Consider the following 24,668-nt stretch of genomic DNA (forward strand, 5'->3'; position numbering starts at 1 on the left):
TATCATCAATATACACTAGAGCAGGGGTTCTCAAACTGGGGGTCAGGATCCCTCAGGGGGGTCATAAGGTCATTACATGGGGGATCGCGAGCTGTCAACCTCCATCCCAAACCCCGCTTGCCTCCAGCATTTATAATGGTGTTAAATATATTAAAAAGTGTTTTTAATTTACAAGGGGGGGTCGAACGCAGAGGCTTGCGATGTGAAAGGGGTCGCCAGTAAAAAAGTTTGAGTCCCACTGCGCTAGAATAAAGTCCTCCATCCCCCTTAGTAACTGATATACCAGGCACTGGAAGGTGGCAGGTGCTCCCTTGAGACCAAAAGGCAGAACCAGGAACTCGAAGAGCCCTACTGGGATGACGAAGGCAAACTTCGCCCTGGCCTCTGGGTCCAAAGTCATCTGCCAGTAGCCTTTGGTAAGATCCATGCTAGTGAGGTATTGGGCAGCCCCCAACTTATCTAGGATCTCATCAATCTTAGGCATGGTGTAGGCATCGGACATGGTGATGGCATTGAGTTTTCAGCAGTCCACACAGAACTGGATCGACCCATCCTTCTTGGAGACCAGCACCATGGGAGAGGCCCAGGGGCTGGAGGACGGCTGGATCACCCTGAAAGCCAGCATGTCTCCAACCTGCTCTCCAGATCCTGGGTTGTTTTCCTAGTGACCCTGAATGGGGAACACCTGATGGGAAGGTTGGCTCCCGTCTCCACCCGGTGAACAGCCAGGTTAGTGAGCCCAGGCTGGCTGGAGAACAGCTGCCGGTATGAATGCAGCACCTCTCTGATCTCTGCCTGCTGGGCAGGGATTAGCTGGTCTGAGAGGAGAATTGATTCCAGTGAGGGGTCAGCCCCTACCTCAGGGAGGAGTCCCACCAGGGGATCCTCTCCCTTCTCCTCCCACTGCCTACACTCAGCCAGCCCCAACTTCTCCCTGGCCCAGTATGGCTTCATCATGTTGACATGGTGCACTCAGTGGCGGTGTGCCCGGATGGACAGTTCCATTACATATTTCATTTCATTTACCTGTCTGATGACCTTGAAGGGGCCGTCCCAGGCAGCTTGCAGCTTGTGCTTCCTCATGGGGATGAGAAGCATCCCTGGTCCCTGGTAGCATAGGAGCAGCACGTCGGTTGTACCAGACCTTCTGCTTCCTCTGTGCCCTTCCTAGGTTTTGCCTGGCCAAGCCCATGAGCTCCGCGAGCTTTTCCCAGAAGGTCAGTGCATACTCCATCAGAGGAGGTCTTCCTCTCCCACTCAGCCCTTATCAAGTTGAGGGGTCCCCTCACTCTCCTCCCATACAGCAACTGGAACGGGGTGTGAAGAAGTGGGACTGTTCTTAATGTTTCCTCTGAACAGTGTGGGGGTGCCTCAGTTTCCCCTATGCAGTTCTTAAGTATGTAGGTGGTGGGGTAAGGGTGTATGATCATTGCAGAGCCCTAGAGGGCAGGTGTGTGCAGGAGTCTGGACACAGAGAATGGCCGACACCCTGTTTCCTGGCAGCTGATGGCCTGGGACCTTCCCCCCTGCAAGGTGAGAGCTAAAGGGTTGGAGAACAAAGGAATCAGGTGACCTCCTGGCCTGAGAAAGGGACAAAGCCCAGAGGAGGAGGGGCTGGAGGGAGTTTCAGTCTGGGGCTAGCTGGAGACATGGAGTGAAGGGCAGACGTGGTTGTCTGGCTCACTGCCCCCCAAAATGGACCCAGCTGAGGGGTCCTGTTCTCTGCACCTGCAAGCTCTGTTTTAGACCATGTTCCTGTTGTCTAATAAACCTTCTGTTTTACTGGCTGGCTGAGAGTCACGTCTGACTGCGAAGTTGGGGTGCAGGGCCCTCTGGCTTCCCCAGGACCCCACCTGGGCGGACTCGCTGTGGGAAGCGCACGGAGGGGCAGAGGAGGCTGAATGCTCCGAGGTCAGACCCAGGAAGCTGTGTGAGCTGTGTGTCCTGAAGACAGGCTGCTCACAGACAGGAGACTTCCCCAGAGTCCTGTCTGGCTTCATGGGGAGCAGTTCCAGAGCATCGTCCGGGGACTCTGTGACATGGGGAAAACCCTGTGGATTCCTGGGGCACTTCCCTGTATGTGAACAGCAGGTGGGTTAAATACTTCTCCCAGTCCTGTGGGTGCTGGTCCATAAATGTTTTCAGCATCATCTTTAGGGTCCCGTTGAACCTCTGCCCCAGCCCGTTGGACTGAGGGTGACACGCCGAGGCCCAGGTGTGTCGGACCCCACACTTCTCCCACAAGCACTGGAGCAGGGTTGATATGAAGTTGGACCCCTGGTCTGTAAGATCCTCCTTGGGGAACCCCACTCTGCTGAAAATGGTGAGCAGCACCTCTGCCACGGTGTCTGCCTCCATAGACGACATGGCCTCAGGGTAGCACGTAGCGAAATCTACCACCACCAGAATGTGTTTCTTCCCCAACTGGGTTGCCCTGCTGTGGGATCCTGCACCGCTGTGGCCAGCAAGGGCCCTCAGCTTCTTTAAGGAGGGATCCTCCTGCGGCTTCATCTGGAATTCAGCTCCTGGGTTTGAGGGTACAGCCCTGGTTGGCAGTGCCTCAGTTTCCCCACCTTGGGACAGAGGCTCCAACCCAGCCCTGTCAAGCCCTACCTTCAGTGCTTCGATCCCACGTCCCTCGCTGGCACTGGAACCAGGTAAGGACCAGGGAGCTGTGAGTGCCATCTGGCCAGGCCTCCAAGTCAGGACCCATTAGCACCTTGGTAGGCAGGTGACTGTGCACCACAACCTCTTTGGGTCCCTCCTTAGCCCCTGATTTCAGGTGTATCCTCACTACAGGCACCTTGCGGGGGGCCCAAACACTCCTCTCAGGGTCACATATGCATCGGGTGCTCACTGGTCTGGGTCCATCACCTGGGGCCATGCCAGTGTCACCTCTGTGCCCATGTCCCAGAACCCAGGACGCTCCCTCCCCTGACCTCAATGGGGATGACGTGGCAATTGTTCCCCGGGGCCTGTCCCACCCTCACCCAGTGGATTGAGTATGGGCGCTCTGGACCTGGAGCCCTGCCTTCCCTTGCTGTCCCAGCCTGGCTGTCCCCTCCCCATGGCATAACCCTATTCATTGCGGCCCCCTGGACTGGTGGTGCCCCCTCTCGGTGGGCTTCCACCCAGTTGACACCCCACGGGTTCTGCTTGCCTGCCATTTCCTTCTTCTTCAGGCATTGCGTCACCTTGTGTTCTTTTTGGCCATAGTAATTACATTTCAGGTCCCTCAAGTCCCACGACAGGGGTAAGCCCACCCGGCCTTCATGGGCACCCCTGAGTTGGGCTTCCTGGAGTCCCACCCTTGAGACATCTCTGTGTGACTCCCCTTCTGAGTCCCCAGTGTGGGGGATCCCCCGATCTGCTGTCCACAAACTCATCCTCCAGTGCCCCCGCACTGCGCAGATCTTTAGGCTTCTGGTCCACTAACCAGATCTTAAGGTCTGGAGGGCAGATGTCATACAGCTGCCCCAACCCTACCAGGTTACACACCTCCTCTGCGGTAGTGGCCCCTGTGCCCTTCCCCCACTTGCGGAGATATTCCCCCAGCAGATTGGTGACATCCTTGTAGGTGACCCTTGGGGTCTTGCGTACACCCCGGAATCGTTTCCTGTATGCCTCGGGGGTCAGTTCAAATTTCAACAGCAAAGCCTGTTTGAACAGGTCATAGTCCCCCCTCGCCTTTATGGCCTGGGGACCCAGCAGGAGGGTCAGAGAGTGGAGCCTGTCTGCTGGGTCAATCTGGTTCAGATCACAAGCCTTCTCAAAGGGTCCCCCTGGGCTGACTGGGGAGTCAGGTCCAGTAGACTCCCGGCTGCTACATGGACTGCCCCCACGACTACTCCCCGGCTCTCTGGGCACCCTGGGAGCCCCCCTGGGATCTGGAGCCTGTTCCTCAGACTGGTCATTCTCTACAAGCTGAGCCATCAGCTGCTCCTGAGAGACCCTCCCCATGCTCAGCCCTCTCTCCCCGCACAGACGTGCCAGGTCCCTCTTACGGAGCGGGGTATAGGCCATTCCTGCGCTGGTTCATTCAATTCCCTCGTTTTATCACTGGCAGCCACTCCCTGCAAAGTGCCTGCGCTCACAGCCAGCCGTCTACAGGGTGCATCCGCCAACCATCCTCTGCTACCACGTTGTCATGGACTCACAGGTCATGCCCACTCTTGGCCCCATGCGGTCCCTGGGGGGAACCCCCTTCAGTGGGACAGCTCTTCTCGGGGGTCCACACTCTCACGGGGATTAAGCCCCTTCGCCTCCTGGAACTGTACCTCTCTGAGCCTTAGCAGGCCTGTCTCTCACCATGGGCCCCACTCTCTCTGGACCCCAGGGGCCTCCACTCCCAGAGGGAATAATGCAACCCTGTTCTCTAGACCAGCACGACTCTCAGCCAGCATAAAACAGGAGGGTTTATTGAGCGTCTGAACCCAGCACAGGAAACTCTCAGGCCTGGCCTCCCTCAGCACAGCACATCTAGGTCTGTCCCGCATGCAGGTGGGCTCTGGCGGGCTCCCTCCTCCCAGCCCGGAGATCCCTCGCTTTCCAGCTGGGCATCCGATATCACCTGCCCCCAAGCTCCGCCTCTGTCCTTTGTCTTCTCTCCAGGTAAACAGGATGGCCTGGCCTCCTCTCCTCTCAGCTGTCTTTTGTTCCCCACTGGCTGGAACTGGCTGGTCAGGTCACCAGGGTCCTCTCTCCACAGCCCATTGTCCTCCCACTGGCCAGAACCCAGCTGTGACTCCCAAGCTGGGCCTCCCGGTCACTGGGTCACCAGTCGCTGGGGTATACATTCTCCAGGCCATTCGCTGGCCCTCTGTAACAACAAACTCCCTCTCCCATCACCTTGTTAAACCAGTAACACCCAGGGAAACTGAGTCCCACCCCCTCTGCATGCAAACCATTGAAAAAAACCAAGAAAATCCCCCATTTCATCACAGCCTGTTAGTAAACTTGGAACGCAAGAATCTCATTCCCCTCCTCTCCCTGCCCTGTGCAATATGCAAGCCTGGGGACACCTCTCCCCACCCTGTCAGCAGAGAACAAAGGGGTGGATGCAACTCGGAGCCTTGTGCAATCTCTTTGGGCAAGTCCAGGCCACCCATGCAGCATGGTGCAGGGACGCTGGAGCAACACACGGAGGGAGGGAGGGGGGCTAGAGCTGACTGGAAGCTCATAGGGGCTGGGGGCGCCAGGCAGCTCATGCAGATAGTGGGGGTGGGCTGAGCTGGGGATGCTCTGCCAGGTTGCGTGTGTGAATCTCACTCCCCAGGCATTAGGGGACACCCAGCAACAGGGCCCCTGCCCCACAGAGGGGAGCTCCAGGGGGCATTGCGGCTGCTTCAACAGCCCCCCCGCCCCATGCATACCGTGTCATGCCCCTAACGGACCCTGAACCTGACTCACAGCAGCTGCCATCTCTGGTTGTGGAGGTGGTTCCAGACTTCAGGGGCTCTATGTGGGGGCAAGTGTCAGGCCTCGGGCGGGGAGTGGGGGGTGGGCTGTGACTGGGGGTTCCAGGCCTGGGGGCAGGCTCTGGTGGGGGTCAGGTTACAGGTCTTGGGGGCTCTGTTGGGGGGTCCAGGCCTGGGGCACAGTTCCCTGCACTGGCAGAATGATGCACGGGGGTGTGTGGCTGGTGCAGAGGAAACAGGTCTGTGGCCCGTGCCCTAGGGGTGGCTAGGCAGGCACTGCCATCTCTTGCCAGGGGCCCAGGCATCAGCAGGCAGTGGAGAGAGCGGGCTCAGCCCCTGTTTGCTGGCTGCATGGGCCCAGAGTGAGCCCCCAGCCGGTGATGACCCCTGAGTTGCACTAGAGAGGAAGGAGGTGGGACTAGCAAAGAACTTTGGTGGGGGCTGGGAGGGGGGTCCTGAGAGGCAGCAAGGAGAGGGAGGTGATGGGGGTCCCAGCAGGATCCCCAGGGGAACGGCCCTGGCTGGGCTGAGCTTCCCGCTGGCTCAGAACCAGGTGCCATCCCTTTGGCTTCAGCCTGTTTGTGCCCGAATGGACGTTGTGCTCCCGAGGCCACCTCACAACTGACACACCCCAGCCCTGTGCCAGGCATTGTTCCTCAGGGCTGCCACCTGCCCTGCAACCCCTTGCATCAGCCTGCCTGGGGACTGGCAAATCAGGGCCATGTCTCTCTGTCAGCCTGGGGCGGTGGGGGTGCTTGGCCTTGGGGCCCAGCTCTGCTCTGGTGGACCTAGGGGCCAACCTTATCCCACAGTGAGTGGGGCAGGAGCCTCTCCCCATTAATCATCAGGGCAGGAGTCCTCTTTGTGGATAAAGAGGCAGCAACGGAACAGGATCTAACTCCAGTCCTCCCTCCCTCCCCGCGCTGCCCCAGTTCCCCCCCCCCCCGCACAGCCCCAACCCCCATCCCTCTGTGGCCCAGCCCTGCCATGGGTCCCATTCCCTTCCATATTTACTCTCCGTCTAGAGCTGACAGTCCCACACAAAGCAAAGGCTCGCCATGGCTCCCTGCCCCGGGGCCCATCCCCCACAGCGAGGCACTGTGGTCGGGGGAGAGGCAAGCCAGTCCACACCTCCCCCCGCCCCAGCCCTTCAGAGAGTTTGGGGTTCTAGGCAGCACATAACCAGCTGGAGGCCCCAGGCTGAGGGCAGAGCAGTTGGTATTGCCTTGGGGTGGGTTGGACCTAGAAAAACCCAGGACCCCATTAATATCCTGTCAGGGTTCCCTCCCCACTCTGAACTCTGGGGTGCAGATGTGGGGACCTGCATGAAAGACCCCCCTAAGCTTATATTCCACCAACTTAGGTTGAAAACTTCCCCAAGGCACAACTTCCTTTCCGTCTCCTTGGACAGTATTGCTGCCACCACCAAGTGATTTACCCAAAAATTCAGGAAAGGGTCACTTGGAGTCCCTAGTCCCCCAAAATATCCCCCCAAGCTCCTTCATCCCCTTTCCTGGGGAGGCTTAAGAATAATATATCAACCAATTGGTTTTAATGTAAGTACAGATCAGACCTTTTATCTTTAGGACACTAAAATCAATCAGGCTCTTACAAGAAGGACTTTATTATAAAGAAAAAAGTAAAAGAACCTCGGCAAAATCAGGATGGAAGGTAACTTTACAGGGAAATAAAAAGATTTAAAATGCAGAGGACTCCCCTCTGGACTTAGCTTCACAGTTTTAAAAAACAGGAATAAAACTACCTCTTAGCATAGGGAAAATTCACAAGCTAAAACAAAAGATAATTTAATGTATTTCCTTGCCCTTGCTTACAATTTTTGTAATCTTCGATGAATCATTTCAGGTATGTTTCAGGAGATGTTTTACCTGCCTGGTCTCTCTCTCTGTGTTAAGAGAGAGAACAAAAAAAGAGAGCACAACCCCCCCCACCCCCGATTTGAAAGTATCTTCTTTCCTTATTGGTCCTTTTGGTCAGGTGCCAGCCAGGTTATTTGAGCTTCTTAACCCTTTACAGGTAAAGCAATTTAGTACAGCTTCCCAGGAGGGATTTTATGTTACCCTTATCTCTGTGTTCATGACATATCCCCTCCCCTTCCCATCCCCTCCCCACACTTGGTGCTTGGATACGCACATAGCCCAGACCTATGGTTGGCCCCGGCCCCAGGCCTCCCCACCCCACAGCCAATGGAGGGCTTGTTCACTGGCTGGGAACAGGCAATGCAGCCAATACTAGACACACAGGGATAGAATCATAGAATCATAGAATATCAGGGTTAGAAGGGACCCCAGAAGGTCATCTAGTCCAACCCCCTGCTCAAAGCAGGACCAATTCCCAGTTAAATCATCCCAGCCAGGGCTTTGTCAAGCCTGACCTTAAAAACCTCTAAGGAAAGAGATTCTACCACCTCCCTAGGTAACGCATTCCAGTGTTTCACCACCCTCTTAGTGAAAAAGTTTTTCCTAATATCCAATCTAAACCTCCCCCACTGCAACTTGATGGTGGATGGATCTGCTTATTGAGGTAGTGATAGAAAAATGACGAGGTGTAAATCAGGAACAGACAATAAATAGAGCTGGGAAGGCAGGGCCCAGCCAGCCTCCACCACCTCACCAGGCCAAGGATGGTGGGTAAAGGGACAGTCCACGCTAGCACTCTGCGAAGGCAGTGCAGAGCCCATAACTGGCGGCCCATGTGGGGCAGGGCTCAGCACCAACCTGCCCCTGCCACCCCCCTAGAGACAGGGCGGTGCTCTTGCCACCAGCAGGAGGCACTGGGGCAGGGCAAAGCTTGCATCTGGCATGAGTCTGTGCTTGGGTCCAATGTCCTCCCCTGGGGCAAGACAGGATATGGGGTCCCCCAGGGGGGCAGGGCAGCACCAAGGCAGCTTTCTGATCTGGGGCAGCCCTGCCCCCTGCGACCCCAGCCCTCAGAGGCACCGGAGGCGGCGCGAGATGGTGGAGATCACACGCGTGTAGGCCTCGCGGAACTGGCGGTTCATGGCGGCGTACAGCACGGGGTTGATGCAGCTGTTCAGCCAGGTCAGGTTGGCGGACACCATGTGCAACCATGTGGGCGCCCGGTTCTTGGCATCGAAGATGTTGAGGAGGAGGAAGGGGATGTAGCTGAGGACAAAGAAGAGGAAGACCACGAAGCACATGCGGGTGACCTTCCGGAACTCCTTGTTGCTGTCCTTGGGCTGGGAGGGCAGGCTTTTGAGCTTTTGAGCTGCGGGGGCAGGAGCAGGGGCAGGGGCGGGGGCAGGGGCGGGGGCAGGGGCTGGGGTGAGGGCTGGGGCTGGGCCATTTTCCGTGACCAGCGTCTTGGAGGTGTGGCCCTGCTCCGAGATGCTGGAGGGCTGGGAGACGCCCGTGTCCACGCCGCTGTCCAGCTCCACAAACTGGCCTGGAGTGGCCAAGCTGGCCCCAGCGACATAAGGCCCCTTCAGGCTGGCCTTCTTCAGCTTGTAGCGGTCCATGGCGTGGGACGCCCCCTTCACCTTGCGGTGGATGAGGAAGTAGAAGATGCCCACGCAGCTGAGGCCCACCACAAAGTAGAAGGCCATCAGGATAGTGCTGTAGGGCCGGCCCCTGATGCGGTGGAAGCTGCAGGTGCAGACCTTGGGCACCAGCACGAAGACGGGCCAGAGCGGGGCGAAGCTGGCGAAGCCGAGGACCCAGGCGCCCAGGGCCACGAGCCCCACGCCCAGGCGCGAGAAGACCCGGTTGAAGAGGGCTGGGTTGGCAATGAGCACGTAGCGGCTGACGGCGATGAGGCAGAGTGTCAGGATGGAGACTGAGTTGGAGACGAAGAGCAGCATACCAAAGACACGGCAGAAGCTGGGGCCGGCCCGCCAGTGCAGGTGCAGGTAGGAGTCCACGGAGAAGGGCTGCAGCACGGCACAGTACAGCAGGTCGGCCAGCGTCAGGTTGACGATGAGCAGGTTAAAGCGGGTCTGCACCTTGGCGTCGGCCGCAAAGGCCAGGAGGGTCAGCACGTTGCCCAGTGTGCCCACCACGGTGACCACCACGCCCCAGCTCACGGCCACGTAGCGGTACCCCACGATGGATGCCTCATAGCATGAGAAGTTATCCATGGTGATGTTCGCCATCGTCTCAGGGAGCGGGAGGACCGGGTCTCGGGGAGGGGTCAGGTCCTGGAGCACAGTCTTGGCCTAGATCCTTAGCTTCTAGGAACTGAAGTAAAAGAAAAGGGGGTCAGGCAAAGCACAGCCCCCTGCCCCAGGGCCCCTCCCTGCAATGCCCCTGCTGAGCCAGAATCAGCCACACATTTAAAGTGTCTCCCCCATCTGGGGAGGCACAGACAGGAAGGACATCGCATAGCTGTGCCCCAGGTCACCAGGGCTGGGGGCACCAACTGGGCTGGGCCAGCTGGGAAGAGGCAGCAGGGCAGGACATCCCTGTGCTCTGTTTGCCAGCCACAGCAAAACCCAGGCCAGGGCATGAGTTAGGGTAGCCAGAAGGCTCCTGTCCCTGCACCCCAGCTGGCTGGGCCCTGGCAGCCTTGGGTCTGGGGAGGGTGAGCTGCTCAGCTCAGGTCCAGCTCAAAGGGAGCTGTAAGCAGAGAGGGCTGGGAGAGCTGGGGTGGAGGTGAGGAGAGGCAGGACGGAGGAGTCGGGGGCAGGGAGGGCAGAGAAAGGGGGCACAGATCCTCCTATTAAAGTATCTGGGGATGGAGCCCATCCTGACTCATAAGCATCGGGCCACTAGAAACATGGAGGTCTTTCCTGGCTGCTATAAGCTGGATTGGCCTCCCCCATGGCTGGGACCCAGACCCCTCCCCAGGGCCCCACCGCCCTGACATGGCTGTATAGTTAAAGAGGCAGCACATCCTATTGGGCGGCCATGGGGCTGGGACTTGGGACCAGCTCCATTTCCAGCTCTGCCACTGACCCGCTGAGTGCCCATGGACATGTCACTTTCCTGCTTTGTGCCTCAGTTTCCCCTCCCCCTTGTGTCTGTTCAGATTGTGAGCTCTGGGGGGCAGGAAGTCTCTCTCACTCCATGTCTGTTCAGCACCTGGCCAGGGAGGCTGTGATGAAGTTGGGGATTTTTGTAGTGTTTTACATGAATAGCGTGTGTGTGCCTCAGTTTCCCTGTGTGCTGCATGTTTAACAAGGTGGTGGGAGAGGGTTTGTTGTTGCAGAGGACCAGGTGTGACCTCACGTAGCAGCCGGGACCCCCCAACAATGGCCTGCAGATGGGGAACCCTAACAATTGGTGACTAAGAGGCCCACCCCAGCTTGGCAGTCAGCAGATTCTGACCAGTGGGAGGACAACGGGCTGAGGAGAGAAGACCCCGGTGACCTGACCAACCAGTTCCAGCCAGAGAGAGGGCCCCAGCAACTAATTTACTTGGGACAGAAGACAAAGGTCGGGGAGAAGCTGTTGGGGCTGGTGATATCGGATGCCTCGGCTGGAAGGAGGGGGTCTCTGCGCCAGGAGGAGGGAGCAGCCAGAGCCCACCTGCATGCGGGACAGACTTAGATGTGCTGTGCTGAGGGAGGCCAGGCCTGAGAGTTTCCTGTGCTGGGTTCAGACGCTCAATAAACCCTCCTGTGTTACGCTGGCCGAGAGTCACTCCGGTCTAGAGAACAGGGTGGCATTATTCCCTCTGCGAGTGGAGGCCCCGGGGGTCCAGAGCGAGGGGACTCCCTGAGGGGGCCCACAGCAGAGACAGGCATGCTGAGGCTCAGAGAGGTGCAGTTCCAGGAGGCGAAGGGGCTTAACCCCCGGGAAAGAGTAGACCCCTGAGCAGGGCTGTCGCACTGAAGGGGGTTCCTCCCAGGGACCGTATGGAGCCAAGAGAGCACGAGTCCTGTGAGTCCGTGACAGAGGCCCCTGTTGTGATGCACCATTTCCCCTCCAGCCACAGCCCCGGGCCCCACACTGCCCCGGGTTGGGGAGAGCAGGGAGCAGATGCTGGATCCTGGGCAGGCCTGGGCAGGACCCTGGAATAATGCACCAGTGAGCGCAGGCCCCTGGCAGCCTCCCCGAAGGGAGATCAAACACGGCCCCATTCTTTCCACCCTGGGTCTAATTGGGGCGTTTCCACGGAAACCGATGTCTCAGATGTCTGCAGAGCAGACCTGGCTCCGCATCCCTGGGCATGCCAGGGTGTCAGGCTACCTGGGGGGAGCCCCATCAGCCTGGACCCAAGCGCCCTGCTCACACGCTCCAGTGAATGCACAGGAATCTGCACCCCTTTCCCCGGAGGGCATCATTACACGACCCCCCTGCCCCGAGCTCACCTCGTCGGGTGCTGCACAGACGCAGCCTGAGACAGTCCCTGCCCCCAGAGCTCAGTCTGAATAGACACAGGGAAGGGGGCAGGTTCTGTGACCCTCTGGGGAGGAGACATGCTCCCTGGCCTGGGGGGGTTCTGTCTCCTAGCTGACGCAGAGGACTCGGGGCTGGCACAGTGTAGGAGACCCCAGCTGTAGTGCAGCCTACTCCAGATCTCGCTCTGGCCTTTGCTCTGCAGCCACCCCGAGACCCGGCCCGTTCGCCCCACCGGGGCCCGCTGGCTCGAGTCCAGAGGGCAAAGCCCTGGCTCTGTGGTGGTGGTGGGGGGCATGGCCCCGAGAAGGATTCAGTGAGCAGCAGGGACTGGTAACAAGGATCCTCGCTCCGTAGGAACAGCCCCACTGAGCCCAGAGCCGCGTGCGAAATGGACCAAGCATCATACGGAGAAGCCCAGCTGGCTCTCCGGAGCAGGCTCAGCTCACACCCCAGCTCAACTAGCCTGCTTGGCAGCCAGGACTGGGGCCTGCTCCCCTCACACCAGCTCCCATCTGGGTGCGAAAGGCCAGATTCCCATCTCCTCCCTCAGTAGCCCCCTTAGCCCATGAGTCACCGCACTGGGGACGTCATGGGCCCTGGGCACCCTGAGTGCTGCCCCTTCCCCAAACCCGATGAGCCGCAAGGAGCGGAGGACTCTGGCAATCAGGCAAAAGGCCTAGGAGACCAGCCAGCCCCTCTCCCTCCCACGGACCCTGTTTCCTAGCCACCCCATAGCCTGCCATCAAACCCGGTGCCTGCCCTGCCTGCGCCACCCTCCCTCGCCCCAGGCACGGTGCCCGCTCTGGCTGCAAGAGTTCCCCCGCAGGGCTCCCAGCACCATCAGCCAGAGCCGGTCCATGACCCAGCCCCTGCACAGATCTGATCAGCGCCAATGCTGGCTGCACACCGCCCCCTGCTGGACCACCCGGAGGCACAGGGGCTGCACTATGGTGAGCCCAGCCCCCCACGGCTAGGCGCAGACCATCCGGGAGGGTCAAAACCTTACCAAGCCGAGGGGCAGATGTGTCCAGCTGTGCTTGGAGCGATCTGCCGGCACAGCCTCGTCCGCCAGCTATTTATGGGCTTCACGCCCCGGCAGCAAGAGAGAAAAGCCCTGAGTTGCCAAAGCCGGTGAGGTAACTTCCTTCTTCCTGGGTGCTGGCGTGAGCTGCAGGGCTGCGGGCTTTGGAGAGAGGAGATTGAACACAGCAGCTGAGGTTGGGGTGGAGGCGTCAATCACAGCTGAACACACAGGGCTCCCGAGAGCACCAGGGCAAATGCACTGTGTTGGATTGGCGGCCTGCATGGTCCCTGCCAGAAGGGGGTGCCGGGGGGCTCAGGGGGCTGGTGCTTGCAAGGGGCCCTGGCAGGGGGCAGGGCAGGGCTGGGCTGGCTACGAAGGGGTTCAGCGCTGAAGCGGCTGCCTGCGGACACCCCGTGGCTCTGCCTGACTCCTGGCTGTGGGCCTGCTCTGGCAGGGTCCCCACACGGGGTTACCCTAAGGTCTGGCCTGCCCCAGCAATCACACAAGGGCCTGGCAACGAGCCAAAGCCCCAGCCCTCCCTCCACACCCCACGCCGGGGGAAGGTGAGATGTGGCCCAGCCAGCCCTTAGCCGAGTGCTGAGCCCCCATGTTAGACTGGCCCATTACAGAGCCTACAGGCGATTGCTCAGGGCTCTGCCCCGGAGGGGGCGGATTCTGTCTGCTGGGGGGCAAGGCTCCCCTCCTGCGGAGCCCCTTACGGGCCCCCTCCCCAGCCATGGGGCTGCATGGGAGGGGGCAGCAGGGTTGGGAGTTATTTGAAGCCCTGTCATGGAGTTGTGGGGTTGCCAAGGGGTGCCAGCTGCCCCCCAATTGCTGTCAGCAGCTCTTGTACCCCCTTAGGCCAGGGTTCAGGAGCTGCCACGTCCCGAGAGCTGACGGGCCAGGCTCCCCCAGGAGCATCTGCAATTGGCAAGAGGCTCCAAGGTGCAGACACCCCCAGCAACCCCGGTGCTCAGAGCCAGGCTTCCCCTCAGGGGAAGAGAGACCCCATTTCTCCAGCCCCACCCCCTGCCAACGAGCCCCAGCCACATGGGTGCCAGACACCACAGCGCCCATGGAGCTCAGCAGTGCCACCCGCTGGCAAGCCCCAGCCAATGAGTGGCTGGGCAGGGCAGCTCCAGTGCCCTCCGCCAGCAGCTGCCATTCACACACCTTGGTGGTTAGCGCCAGCAGGGGGCAGCGCAGCCTGCGAGCCCAACTGGTGTGAGTATAAGATCCAGGGCGGCTGTTGGGTGGTTAGAAGCAGGGATTGGCACCCAGGATGCCGGGGTTCTATTCTCTTAGAGAGAGGCAATCAGGACTCCTGGGTTCTTTACCCCACTGACCGACCCCAGGCGAGTCTCTTCCGTCTCAGGCCCAGCTACCCAGCTGGCTCCCAGGGGCGAGACACAGCGGGCACTCTGCCACTCATGCCAGGGCTCAAAGCGTGGGAGAAGTGCCAGTGAAATAACCCACTCAGCAGCAGGGGAATGGTGCCCAGAGCTGGCTCCCAGGCCTATGCTCTAACCATTAGGCCGCCAGCACTCACAGGAAGGTCCGACAAGAGCTGTAAGAACCAGTCAGAGACCCTTGGGGGAGAAGGGCGAAGCGCTGGTGTCCCTGGGAACTCCCCCAAGGGATGTGAGAGATCCCTGACAGGGAGCTGAGCACCCTCCCACCCTGCCCCCTACTTCCCTTCCCTTGTGGAGCTGAGCACTCCCTGCCCCCCACTTTCCCTTCCCCTGTAGACTGAGCACCCCTCCTCCCGACTTTCCCTTCCCTTGTGGAGCTGAGCACTCTCCACCCCACCCCCCCACTTATAGCTCAGTGGTTTGAGCATTGGCCTGCTAAACCCAGGGTTGTGAGTTCAATCCTTGAGGGGGCCATTTAGGGATCGGGGGCAAAAATTGGGGATTGGTCCTGCTTTGAGCAGGGGGTTGGACTAGATGACCTCCTGAGGTCCCTTCCAACTCTGATATTCTATGATTCCCCTTCCCTTGTGGAGCTAAGCACCCCCTGTTCCCCCCCACTTCACCTTCCCCTGTAGACTGAGCACCCCCTCACTTTCTCTTCCCTTGTGGAGCTGAGCACCCTCCACCACACCCCCCACTTCCCCTTCCCTTGTGGAGCTGAGCATCCCCCATCCTGCCCCGCCCTCCACTTCCCCTTCCCTTGTGGAGCTGAGCACCCCCTACCCCACCCCCACCGCTTCCCCTTCCCTTTTGGAGCTGAGCATCCCCCATCCTGCCCCGCCCCCCACCTCCCTTTCCCTTGTGGAGCTGAGCACCCCCATCCTGCCCCCACTCGTCTGCCCCCATTTTATTGCCCCATGGGCCATGGCTCTTAGAACAGAGCCTCGAGGGAGGTGGCACTTGGAGCTCATCCACATGGCACAGCAGCCCTTGGCCAAAGGGGCATTGCAGCCGGAAGGGGCCCGTCTCTGCAGGGTTTGGTGCGGGTGACTGGTGATTTCCCAGCATGCACTGGGGCACTAACCCACACGCTGCCCAATGCATGGCTCAAGCTGGGTTTGCCATAGCTGAGGGCACCCAGACCACTTCCCCCTTCAGTTGGCTGCACGGAAATCCAGCCGGCCGCATGCTCCAAGAACTTCTCCCACTGCTCTCCGCCTGCGGTTCGCTACAGGCCTGCTGAGTTCTCTTTAGAGAACTGTTTTTAACCAGCGGAAACTCTTGGGCTCCCAGATGAATTAATGCCAGTAAAGCACAGATTTACACAACACATTAACCTGCGGAACTGCCTGCCACTGGGACTCATTGAGGCCAAAGTAGCACGGTTCACGGAAGGGCTCCATGTGGATGCTGTGGACATGCACATTTACGCCAGAGATTTGGATATAGCCATAAACCCTCGTGTGCCAGACCCAATTTTTCCAGGGCCCTCAATCGGCTGGGACCCCTGGGCATGGGCCCTGTTGGCCCAGTGGCTAATCCACCGCCACTGCCTGCAATGCCCACCCCACTCCACAGGCCATTGCCGGCTTCTAATATTAAATGCATGGGAGCCTGCAGTCTTCCTCATGCCACAGGGAGCCCACCCAGGGGCCCTACCATGTTCAGCGCCCACCCGGGGGCCCTGCCACATCCAGCACCTGCCACATCCAGCCCTGCCAAATCCAGCACCTGCCCGGGGGCCCTGCCACTGTCAGCGCCAGCCCAGGGGCCTGCCATGTTCAGCACCAGTCTGCACGCCCTGACTTCGGGGGCTGGCATTCTACCTTGTTGCTGGTAAATGCTCAGTGGCTGCATCTTGGGCACAAGCTCTAAACCCCCATGTGGCTCCGGCCTTGATTTATGCTGTTGCTATATTCTGGTTGTCTGTAGTGAGCCTCTCTGGGGCTGGCCCATGTGAAGGATAAGCGCCTACTACTGCTGCTAGCTGCGGGAGTTACTCTGCTAGCTTATTAGGGAGCATGGTGCCCTAAGGGGCTGGTTTGGTCCCCACTAGTGACCCGAGCTGGGGGGTTTGTGTCACCAGGGTATCCCTTCACGTGGGCTTTGGGGCATTCAAGCGTCCGATTGGCTGGGGAGATCTGTAAGGCTTTTCTCCAGGCTGTCCCCCGGCAGGGACGTGAGGGTCCCAGGGAGTTGGGGGCCTCCCCTGTGAGGAGTATCTGGGCCTAGGGGAGCATCCGCAGGGCCCAGCAGAGTTAGCGCTGGATCCGTTGGAGGGCCCGGCCTGCGGCTACATTGGCTTTGTTTTTATAGAATCATAGAATATCAGGGTTGGAAGGGACCACAGGAGGTCATCTAGTCCAACCCCCTGCTCAAAGCAGGATCAATCCCCAATTTTTGCCCCAGATCCCTAAATGGCCTCCTCAAGGATTGAACTCACAACCGTGGGTTTAACAGGCCAATGCTCAAACCACTGAGCTATCTCTCCCCCCCCCTTCACTGGGGGCACCAGCCTTTGCTGACTCCCCCGCATGGGCAGAAGGCTGGTTCTTCTCCGGACTTTGCCCTTTGCAGAGGGAGCTGGCGTGGGCCTGGTGGGTCGGCCCAGAGTGCCGGGAGAGGCTCGCGTGCTGGGGGGGGGGGTCTCAGAACCTGGGGAGGCTGCATTTCTTTATTTGCCTTTGAGTTGGCATGAGGGGGAAACGGAGTAACATAAACAAACCCAGTGCTGAAGTGTGTCTGTCCGGCCTAATCCAAACGCATTCCACAGTTTGTGCCACGTGGCACTGGGCTGAGCGCAGCATGGGCCCCGCCCGAGTCCAGCTCCGAGCTCCCCTGACCCCCCAGAGCCCCCCGGGGGCCAAACACAGCACAGGCCCCGCCTGAGTCCAGCTCCTAGCCCTGCCAACCCCCCAGAGCCCCCCGCGAGGCTGAACACAGCGCGGGCCCCTCCCAAGTGCGGCTCCGACCCGCCCTAGGCCTCCCACGCGGCACTGGGCTGAGTGCAGCATGGGCCCCGCCCGAGTCCAGCTCCGAGCCCCCCGCAGGGCCGAGCGCAGCACCAGCCTTGCCAACATCCTGCTCCAAACCCCTGCCCCAGCTGCCCCCCCAGTGCCACCCCATGGCTGCTCAGTGTAATAAGTGTTTTCACTCCCTTCCCCCAAACAGCTCCGGCTCCCCCAAGCTACAGCCTGGAAAAGGACACGCTGAGATTGCTGGCAATGGTGGCAAGGCCCTTGGGGTGACCACGCAAAGGCCTGGCCAATAAGAGCAGACCCTGGCTTCCCCCACCGCCCCATCTGCCCACATGCTGTGCCCTGAGCTGCCCCTACCCCATCTCACACTGCTCCTGCCCTGCAATAACCCCCAGCCCACATGGCCCCATGCCCAGCTATGGTGGAGGGGACTTGCCCGGCCGCAGGCTGAGACGTGAGGTAGGAGGCAGCCCTGGTCCCTGAGAGTGGTTCGCATCTGATGGCCACTCAGCAGCAAGGAATGGGGGAGCGGGGTGCCTCAGGCCAGTTCCAAGCCACCAGGGCATCAGGGCAGGTCCTGGGGCCTGGCTGGCAGAGATGCCAGGACTGAGTGGGCCGCCAAGGCTCTCTGGTGACGGCCCTAGTGACGGGCCGAGATGGGAATCCCGCCGTGGGTCTGTCCCAGATCAGAACCAGCAGGTTGGAGGTAGTGGAGGCGTTTGGTTTTGAGACCGTCAAACCGTTAGCGCAGGAACCAGGGACCAGCCGCTCCCCGGGCAGGACGTGCTGCCCACGGAGATCAGGGATTCCTCTCACATTTCTACGGGTAACATCTCAGCCAATGAATCCGATCACCCGGCGTGTGACAGCTAGGACTCCCCAGGAGAACGGGAACGGGAACGGGGATACAAACCATTTGCACTGGGAGCATTTGGCCTGTGAGGAGCTGAGCGGGCCAGGGCTTCAGAACCGCAGGGAACAGTGTTTCCTTGTGCCCATCCCCGGCTGAGGCTGGCACATCCCCAGGGACCCTGCATGTGCCGACGCCTGCCTGTTCCCGGAGCCCTGCCGGCCGCCTGCCCTGTCCTTTCGGGGCCCCCCCACAGTCAGAGCGTTACCCCCACATGCCAGCTGAGAGCCTGGGACCTCGGGTGGAGCCAGACTCCATGCTAGCCCAGCCCTCCAAGTGGTGTCTCTGCAGAGGGCTAGGGGTGAGCCGCACCTCACCTGGGACTGTCAGCCTCGCTCCCCCTCCGGCCTCGACCCATCAGCTGAATCTCAGGCTGTGGCCAGTGCCCCACACCCCCGAGCAGAGCTCGCAAGCCCACAGGAAGAACACTCCTGTGGTTAGGGCCGGAAATCAGGGGACCTGGGCTCTATTTCTGTCTGCATCACATGCTTCCTGCTTGACCCCTGTCCAGCCACCTCACACCGGGAGCAACTGAGCATGAGCTCAGCCCGGTGCCCAGATGCTACAGCGATGGGCCACAGGACAGCCTACAACAAGCAGCACTCACCATCCAGCTGGGGCATTTGCCTCCAATGACAGCATGGGTGCCCCCTGCAGATGCCGCCTAGGAAAGCACCTCCAGTGCTCCAAGAGCTCCAGCGCTGGGCCTCCCCTCTGTGCCCCCCAGTGTGGGGCTGAGACGACCCGATGGCAGGCACGGTGCTGTGGTAGCTGCTCGCACCAATCTCAGCCAGCGAGGGGTGTGGCAGGGGAGGGGACAGGTTCTGGCAGAACTGGAAAAACCACCCTGTGGGCTTGCCGTGCCCAGCTCGGTTCTAGGTTTAATTGGAACCCGGGGCACCTCCCAGCTAGGAGCCCTGCCCGGCCCCTGGCAGGTGGGGCTGGGACCAGGCACTTCCCATTCTGCAGAGGGTGAGCCGGCTTTCTTGCCTCTTTATGGGACAGAGGCCACAGGTTGTGGCTTTTTTTTTGCTTGGCTTTTCACCCAATAAATCTAGCTCCTTGTTTTCCCAGGACTGTCAGGGGACAGCTGGAGAACGGGTGGGGTTCTGGCCCTGGGGCAGCAGGAGCCAAGGTGGGCAGGTTTCACTCAGCATCAGCCGTTCTGCTCTGTTCAGGGGCTGCGCAGTGTCAGCTGTGATTTAACTCAAACGCCCAGTGCACAGTGGGAGAAAAGATCTCTGTGATAAAGTCACCGAAGGGTGGGGCATGCCACGGGCCTTCATCACAGGGCCCGTGGGGCCCAGGGGGCGGTCGAACCTTTAAATTGTGCTCTCTACTATCAACATATATGGTTTTGGGGGGCAATGCTCCTCAATCGACCCCAATTCTCCCCATGTTTTGGAGGCTGTCTTGACAGCAAAAAAAGTCCTCTGGTGGCCACGTTTGAGAAACACTGGCCCAGTGGCTAAAGCAATGGACTGGGGCTCAGGACACGGGGTTCTAGTCCTGGCTCTAGCACTGGCCTGCATGGGGAGCTTGAACGTCACTTCCATTCTGCGTGCCTCAGTTTCTCCAGCTGTACAGTGGGGATAATGATTGTGTGTCCCACTTGGAAAGCGCATTCAGACAAGAGCTCCGGGTTGTTATTATAATTCTGCCTCATCATGAAGCCACCCAGTTGGGGCCCAAACCCCACTGCCTTTCTCTGGCAGAGCCCTTTAAATAACTGACCTGGTGACTGTCCAGCCTAGTGGCTCTGTCTGGCTGGATCGGTGGTGTTCATAGAATCATAGAATATCAGGGTTGGAAGGAACCTCAGGAGGTCATCTAATCCAACCCCTTGCTCAAAGCAGGACCCATCCCCAACTAAATCATGCCAGCCAGAGCTTTGTCAAGCCGGGCCTTAAAAACCTCTAAGGAAAGAGATTCCACCACCTCCCTAGATAACCCATTCCAGTGCTTCACCACCCTCCTAGTGAAAAAGTTTTTCCTAGTATCCAACCTAAACCTTCCTCACTGCAACTTCAGCCCATTACTCTTTTGTTCTGTCATCTGGTACCACTGAGAACAGTCTAGATCCTTCCTCTTTGGAACCCCCTTTCAGGTCATTGAAAGCAGCTATCAGATCCCCCCTCATTCTTCTCTTCTGCAGACTAAACAATCCCAGTTCCCTCAGTCTCTCCTCGTAAGTCATGTGCTCCAGTCCCCTAATAATTTTTGTTGCCCTCCGCTGGACTCTCTCCAATTTTTCCACGTCCTTCTTGCAGTGTGGGGCCCAAAACTGGACACAGTACTCCAGATGAGGTTTCACCAATGCCAGATAGAGGGGAATGATTAGGTCCCTTGATCTGCTGACAGTGTTCCTACTTATACAGCCCAAAATGCCGTTAGCCATCTTGGCAACAAGGGTACACTGTTGACTCATATCCAGCTTCTTGTCCACTGTAACCCCTAGGTCCTTTTCTGAAGAACTGCTGCCGAGCCATTCGGTCCCTAGTCTGTAGCAGTGCATTGGATTCTTCCATCCTAAGTGCAGGACTCTGCACTTGTCCTTGTTGAACCTCATCACATTTCTTTTGGCCCAATCCTCCAACTTGTCTAGGTCCCTCTGTATCCCATCCCTACCCTCCAGTGTATCTACCTCTCCTCCCAGTTTAGTGTCATCTGCAAACTTGCTGAGGGTGCAATCCACACCATCCTCCAGATCATTAATGAAGATACTGAACAAAACCGGCCCCAGGACCAACCCTTGGGGCACTCTGCCTGATACCAGCTGCCAACTAGACATGGAGCCATTGATCACTACCCGTTGAGCCTGACAATCTAGCCAACTTTCTACCCACCTTATAGTGCATTCATCCAGCCCATACTTCTTTAACTTGCTGGCAAGAATACTGTGGGAGACCGTGTCAAAAGCTTTGCTAAAATCCAGAAATAATACGTCCACTGCTTTCCCCTCATCCACAGAACTAGTTATCTTGTCATAGAAGGCAATTAGGTTAGTCAGGCATGACTTGCCCTTGGTGAATCCATGCTGACTGTTCCTGATCACTTTCCTCTCCTCTAAGTGCTTCAGAATTGATTCCTTGAGGACCTGCTCCATGATTTTTCCAGGGACTGAGGTGAGGCTGACTGGCCTGTAGTTCCCCGGATCCTCCTTCTTCCCTTTTTTAAAGATGGGCACTACATTAGCCTTTTTCCAGTCGTCCGGGACTTCCCCTGATCGCCATGAGTTTTCAAAGATAATGGCCAATGGCTCTGCAATCACATCCACCAACTCCTTTAGCACTCTCGGATGCAGTGCATCCGGCCCCATGGACTTGTGCTCATCCAGCTTTTCTAATAGTCCCGAAGCACTTCTTTCTCCACAGGGGGCTGGTCACCTCCTCCCCATGCTGTGCTGCCCAGTGCAGTAGTCTGGGAGCTGACCTTGTTCGTGAAGACAGAGGCAAAAAAAGCATTGAGTACATTAGCTTTTTCCACATCCTCTGCCACTAGGTTGCCTCCCTCATTCAGTAAAGGGCCCACACTTTCCTTGACCTTCTTCTTGTTGCTAACATACCTGTAGAAACCCTTCTTGTTACTCTTAACATCCCTTGCAAGCTGCAACTCCAAGGGTGATTTGGCCTTTCTGATATCAGTCCGGCATCCCCGAGCAATACTTTTATACTCCTCCCTGGTCATTTGTCCAATCTTCCACTTCTTGTAAGCTGCTTTTATGGTTTAAGATCAGCAAGGATTTCACTGTTAAGCCAAGCTGGTCACCTGCCATATTTATTATGCTTTCTACACATCAGGATGGTTTGTTCCTGCAACCTCAATAAGGATTCTTTAAAATACAGCCAGCTCTCCTGGAATCCTTTCCCCCTCATGTTATTCTCCCAGGGGATCCTGCCCATCAGTTCCCTGAGTGAGTCAAAGTCTGCTTTTCTGAAGTCCAGGGTCCATATTCTGCTGCTCTCCTTCCTTGTATCAGGATCCTGAACTCGACCATCTCATGGTCACTGTCTTATGTCATAGTGCCATGGCAGAGCCCCTCGTAATGCAGCCGAGCCTAGGCCCTGCCCTGTGCCACAGAGTTCGACCCAGGAAATGCAGCCAGCCCAGGCTCTGGGAGCCAGCCTTCACGCAGACTGGCCTGATTGCCACAACCGAAGTGACCAGATCTGGGTGGTGGTGTCAGGAAGAAGACAGCTGGGACACCCAGGGCAGGGACCTTCCCCCAGCGATTCCTGCTTCCAGCCCTGATCTGATGGTCGAGCTAGAGTGTGTTCTTTAGAAAGAGCTGTGCAGTCTTGAGCTGAAGACACCAGGGGCAGGAACATCTACTCCTCAGTGACCTTGGATTGGGGAATGACCCCCCCAAGAGTGTCGCAAACTGTATGTTCACGGGACTTCTGCTGGAAAGCGGCTGCTTCTGGGGTGGGGGCAGCTTCTGGGATCCCTCTAATTGGAGAGCATTGCTGGGGCCTCGCTTGGCAAGAGGGATGCCTGTTCTGCTGCATTTGAGCACGTGATCTCTGAAACCGGCTGTGCAACACCTCGGGGACTGTGGGTCCTCTCCAGCCAGGCTGAATGCCAGCTCTGCTCCTCCCGCCCCGTGAGATGCTTGTGGCTTTTTGTTCCTTTGCATTGGCACAAATCGAACCCACAAGGGTTAATCGAAGGGTCGAGGGGTTGGAAAGGCAGGACCTGAGTCTGCCTCAGAGGGGCCAGGGCTCCATGGAGGCATTCCAGACGGACATCAGAGCCAGGGAGGCTAGAACAGAACCAGGCCTGGGAGGTGGGTAAATAAGCATCATTAGCTCCATTGTACCAATCGGGAAACTGAAGCACCGAGAGGGGATGGCCATACAGCTGAGATGAGAACCCAGAAATCCTGGCTTCCAGGCCCCCGCTTCTCTAACCATTAGACCCACTCACTTCCCAGAACGCAGAATAGAACCCGGGTGTCCTGCTTCCTAGCTCCCCTGTTCAAACCACTAACCCCTACTCCTCCCCCCAGCTAGTGGGATGTAATTCATCTGTGTGAATGCTGGCCCTGGCATGGAAGTGCTCCTCCAGTCCCAGGGTGGGCAGGCTGCCTGGGCATGCAGCTGAAATGAGTGATTGATGGGGCCTATAGATCCGGTGTCTCCACCAGGTGCCAGTACACACAATTTACGAAGCAAATGAGCAGGGGCAGGCTGGCTGACAGGCCCTGACCCAGCCATGGGTGGGGGAAAGGGGTGGGGGAGAGGGGCTGGCACATGGCCCCACTGTGGCTTGGAGACACAGGGAAGGGCGTATGGGCTCCATATGCCCTGAGAGACCCACACAGCTGGCTGGAGATGAGGGGCTTTGATCACAGGGGGCAGGGGCTGGGGAGATGCTGATGCTGGGTTTGTGGGCTCAGAAACTGGAGTTGGGTGGGGGGCAGGAGCAGGCCAGGCCTCTCCCCACAGGCAGGACCAAAAACAGCTGCTCCCACCTGATGCCCGCTTGGCGTGAGTCGAGTGCGAGGGCCTCAGCCTAGCTCCTGATGAGACAGGGGCCCCTCCTGGCACTAATCACCCACTACCAAGAGGCCAAGGCCTGGCTGAGCCGGGGGTGGGACCCCCGGGTGGGTCCCGGCAGGGCAGGACAGGGCATGAGGGAAGACTGGGGCTGTTGTGCCCGCAGGCCCCAGGGCAGCCCAGTGTCACCAGGTGGCACTCATGGCCCATTGCTGGGTCCAGGCTGTGGCACATGTGCCCAGGCCCCTTCACTCCCTCCGGGGCTGGGCTGGGGAGCTGCCCCCACTCAGACCTGTTCTCCCATGACTGGGCGGGGGGGGGGACGGGGGACGACTCAGCCCCTGGGCCCATCCCCCAGGACCGTGGTTGGAGGGGGAGCCCTGGAGGGGCCTGGCTATGAAGGTGGGGAGGGGCAGGGGACGTCTGTATGTACTGTGGGGGAAGGGGTTGGGGGCATTGTCTGGAACACTGTGACAGCCGGGGGGGGGGACAGTTCTGGTTCTGACCTGGGTGGGGCGAGGAGTCTCACAAGCCCTGAGAGCTGGGGGGAGGGGGCTCTCTTTTCCCTGCAGGTGCTGGTGCCACCTGGTTCTTGGCCTGTGTGGGAGGGCGGTTCCCCAGGGTCCCGTCCCTGCTCTGGGGCCATCATTGCAGAGCTCAGGAGTCCGAGCTCACAGCCCTCCCCCCACTTCCGCCACACTCTAACCCAGTAAACTCCACTTCCGGCCCTAAGCACTGGGGAAGAACCCAGGAGTCCGGTCTCCGCCCCCTGCTCTAACCACTCTTCCAGGCTCCTTCCTCCCTAGTGCGCTCACTGGGGCGACACTGCCCCTGCGCCTTGGGGTATTAGTGCCGCCCCAGGCACTGCTGTCAATGTTGTATAGGGCAGCAGCGCCACCTGCTGGAGGGGGCATGAATGCAGGGCCCGGCTTTTAGGGCAGAAGCCACCAGGTGCCCATGTCTTTGCGTGGCCCTTAGAATCAGGGCAAAGGGGCCAGCACCCGACTGGGGCATAAGTGGGAGGGAAGGGGGCATGGGGAGGTGGGCACTTCCCAAGAGACCTCCAGTGTGGGGCATCTGGTTACTCTGGCGGCAGCCTGGTGGGATCA

The 24,668-nt window shown here is 58.8% G+C and overlaps 1 protein-coding gene across 1 annotated transcript; it reads right to left on the reverse strand.

Moving 5' to 3' along the window:
• Positions 1-7,561: 7,561 nt before the first annotated feature.
• GPR84 (G protein-coupled receptor 84) lies at positions 7,562-12,869 on the reverse strand. The gene is made up of 2 exons (XM_084610852.1): positions 12,744-12,869; positions 7,562-9,631 (listed from the first exon to the last, which is right to left on the reverse strand). The coding sequence occupies exon 2, from the start codon at positions 9,544-9,546 to the stop codon at positions 8,365-8,367; it is 1,182 nt and encodes a 393-aa protein (XP_084466978.1). The 5' UTR covers positions 9,547-9,631; positions 12,744-12,869; the 3' UTR covers positions 7,562-8,364.
• Positions 12,870-24,668: the final 11,799 nt, after the last annotated feature.

The sequence above is a fragment of the Lepidochelys olivacea genome (genome assembly GCF_965140295.1).
Source record: "Lepidochelys olivacea isolate rLepOli2 genome assembly, chromosome: 20".
In the NCBI taxonomy this organism is placed as follows: Eukaryota; Metazoa; Chordata; order Testudines; family Cheloniidae; genus Lepidochelys; species Lepidochelys olivacea.

What these genes read in the sequence shown, in the direction of transcription:
- GPR84 (XM_084610852.1), bottom strand. Translation starts at nt 9,546, where the DNA reads ATGGCGAACATCACCATGGATAACTTCTCATGCTATGAGGCATCCATC.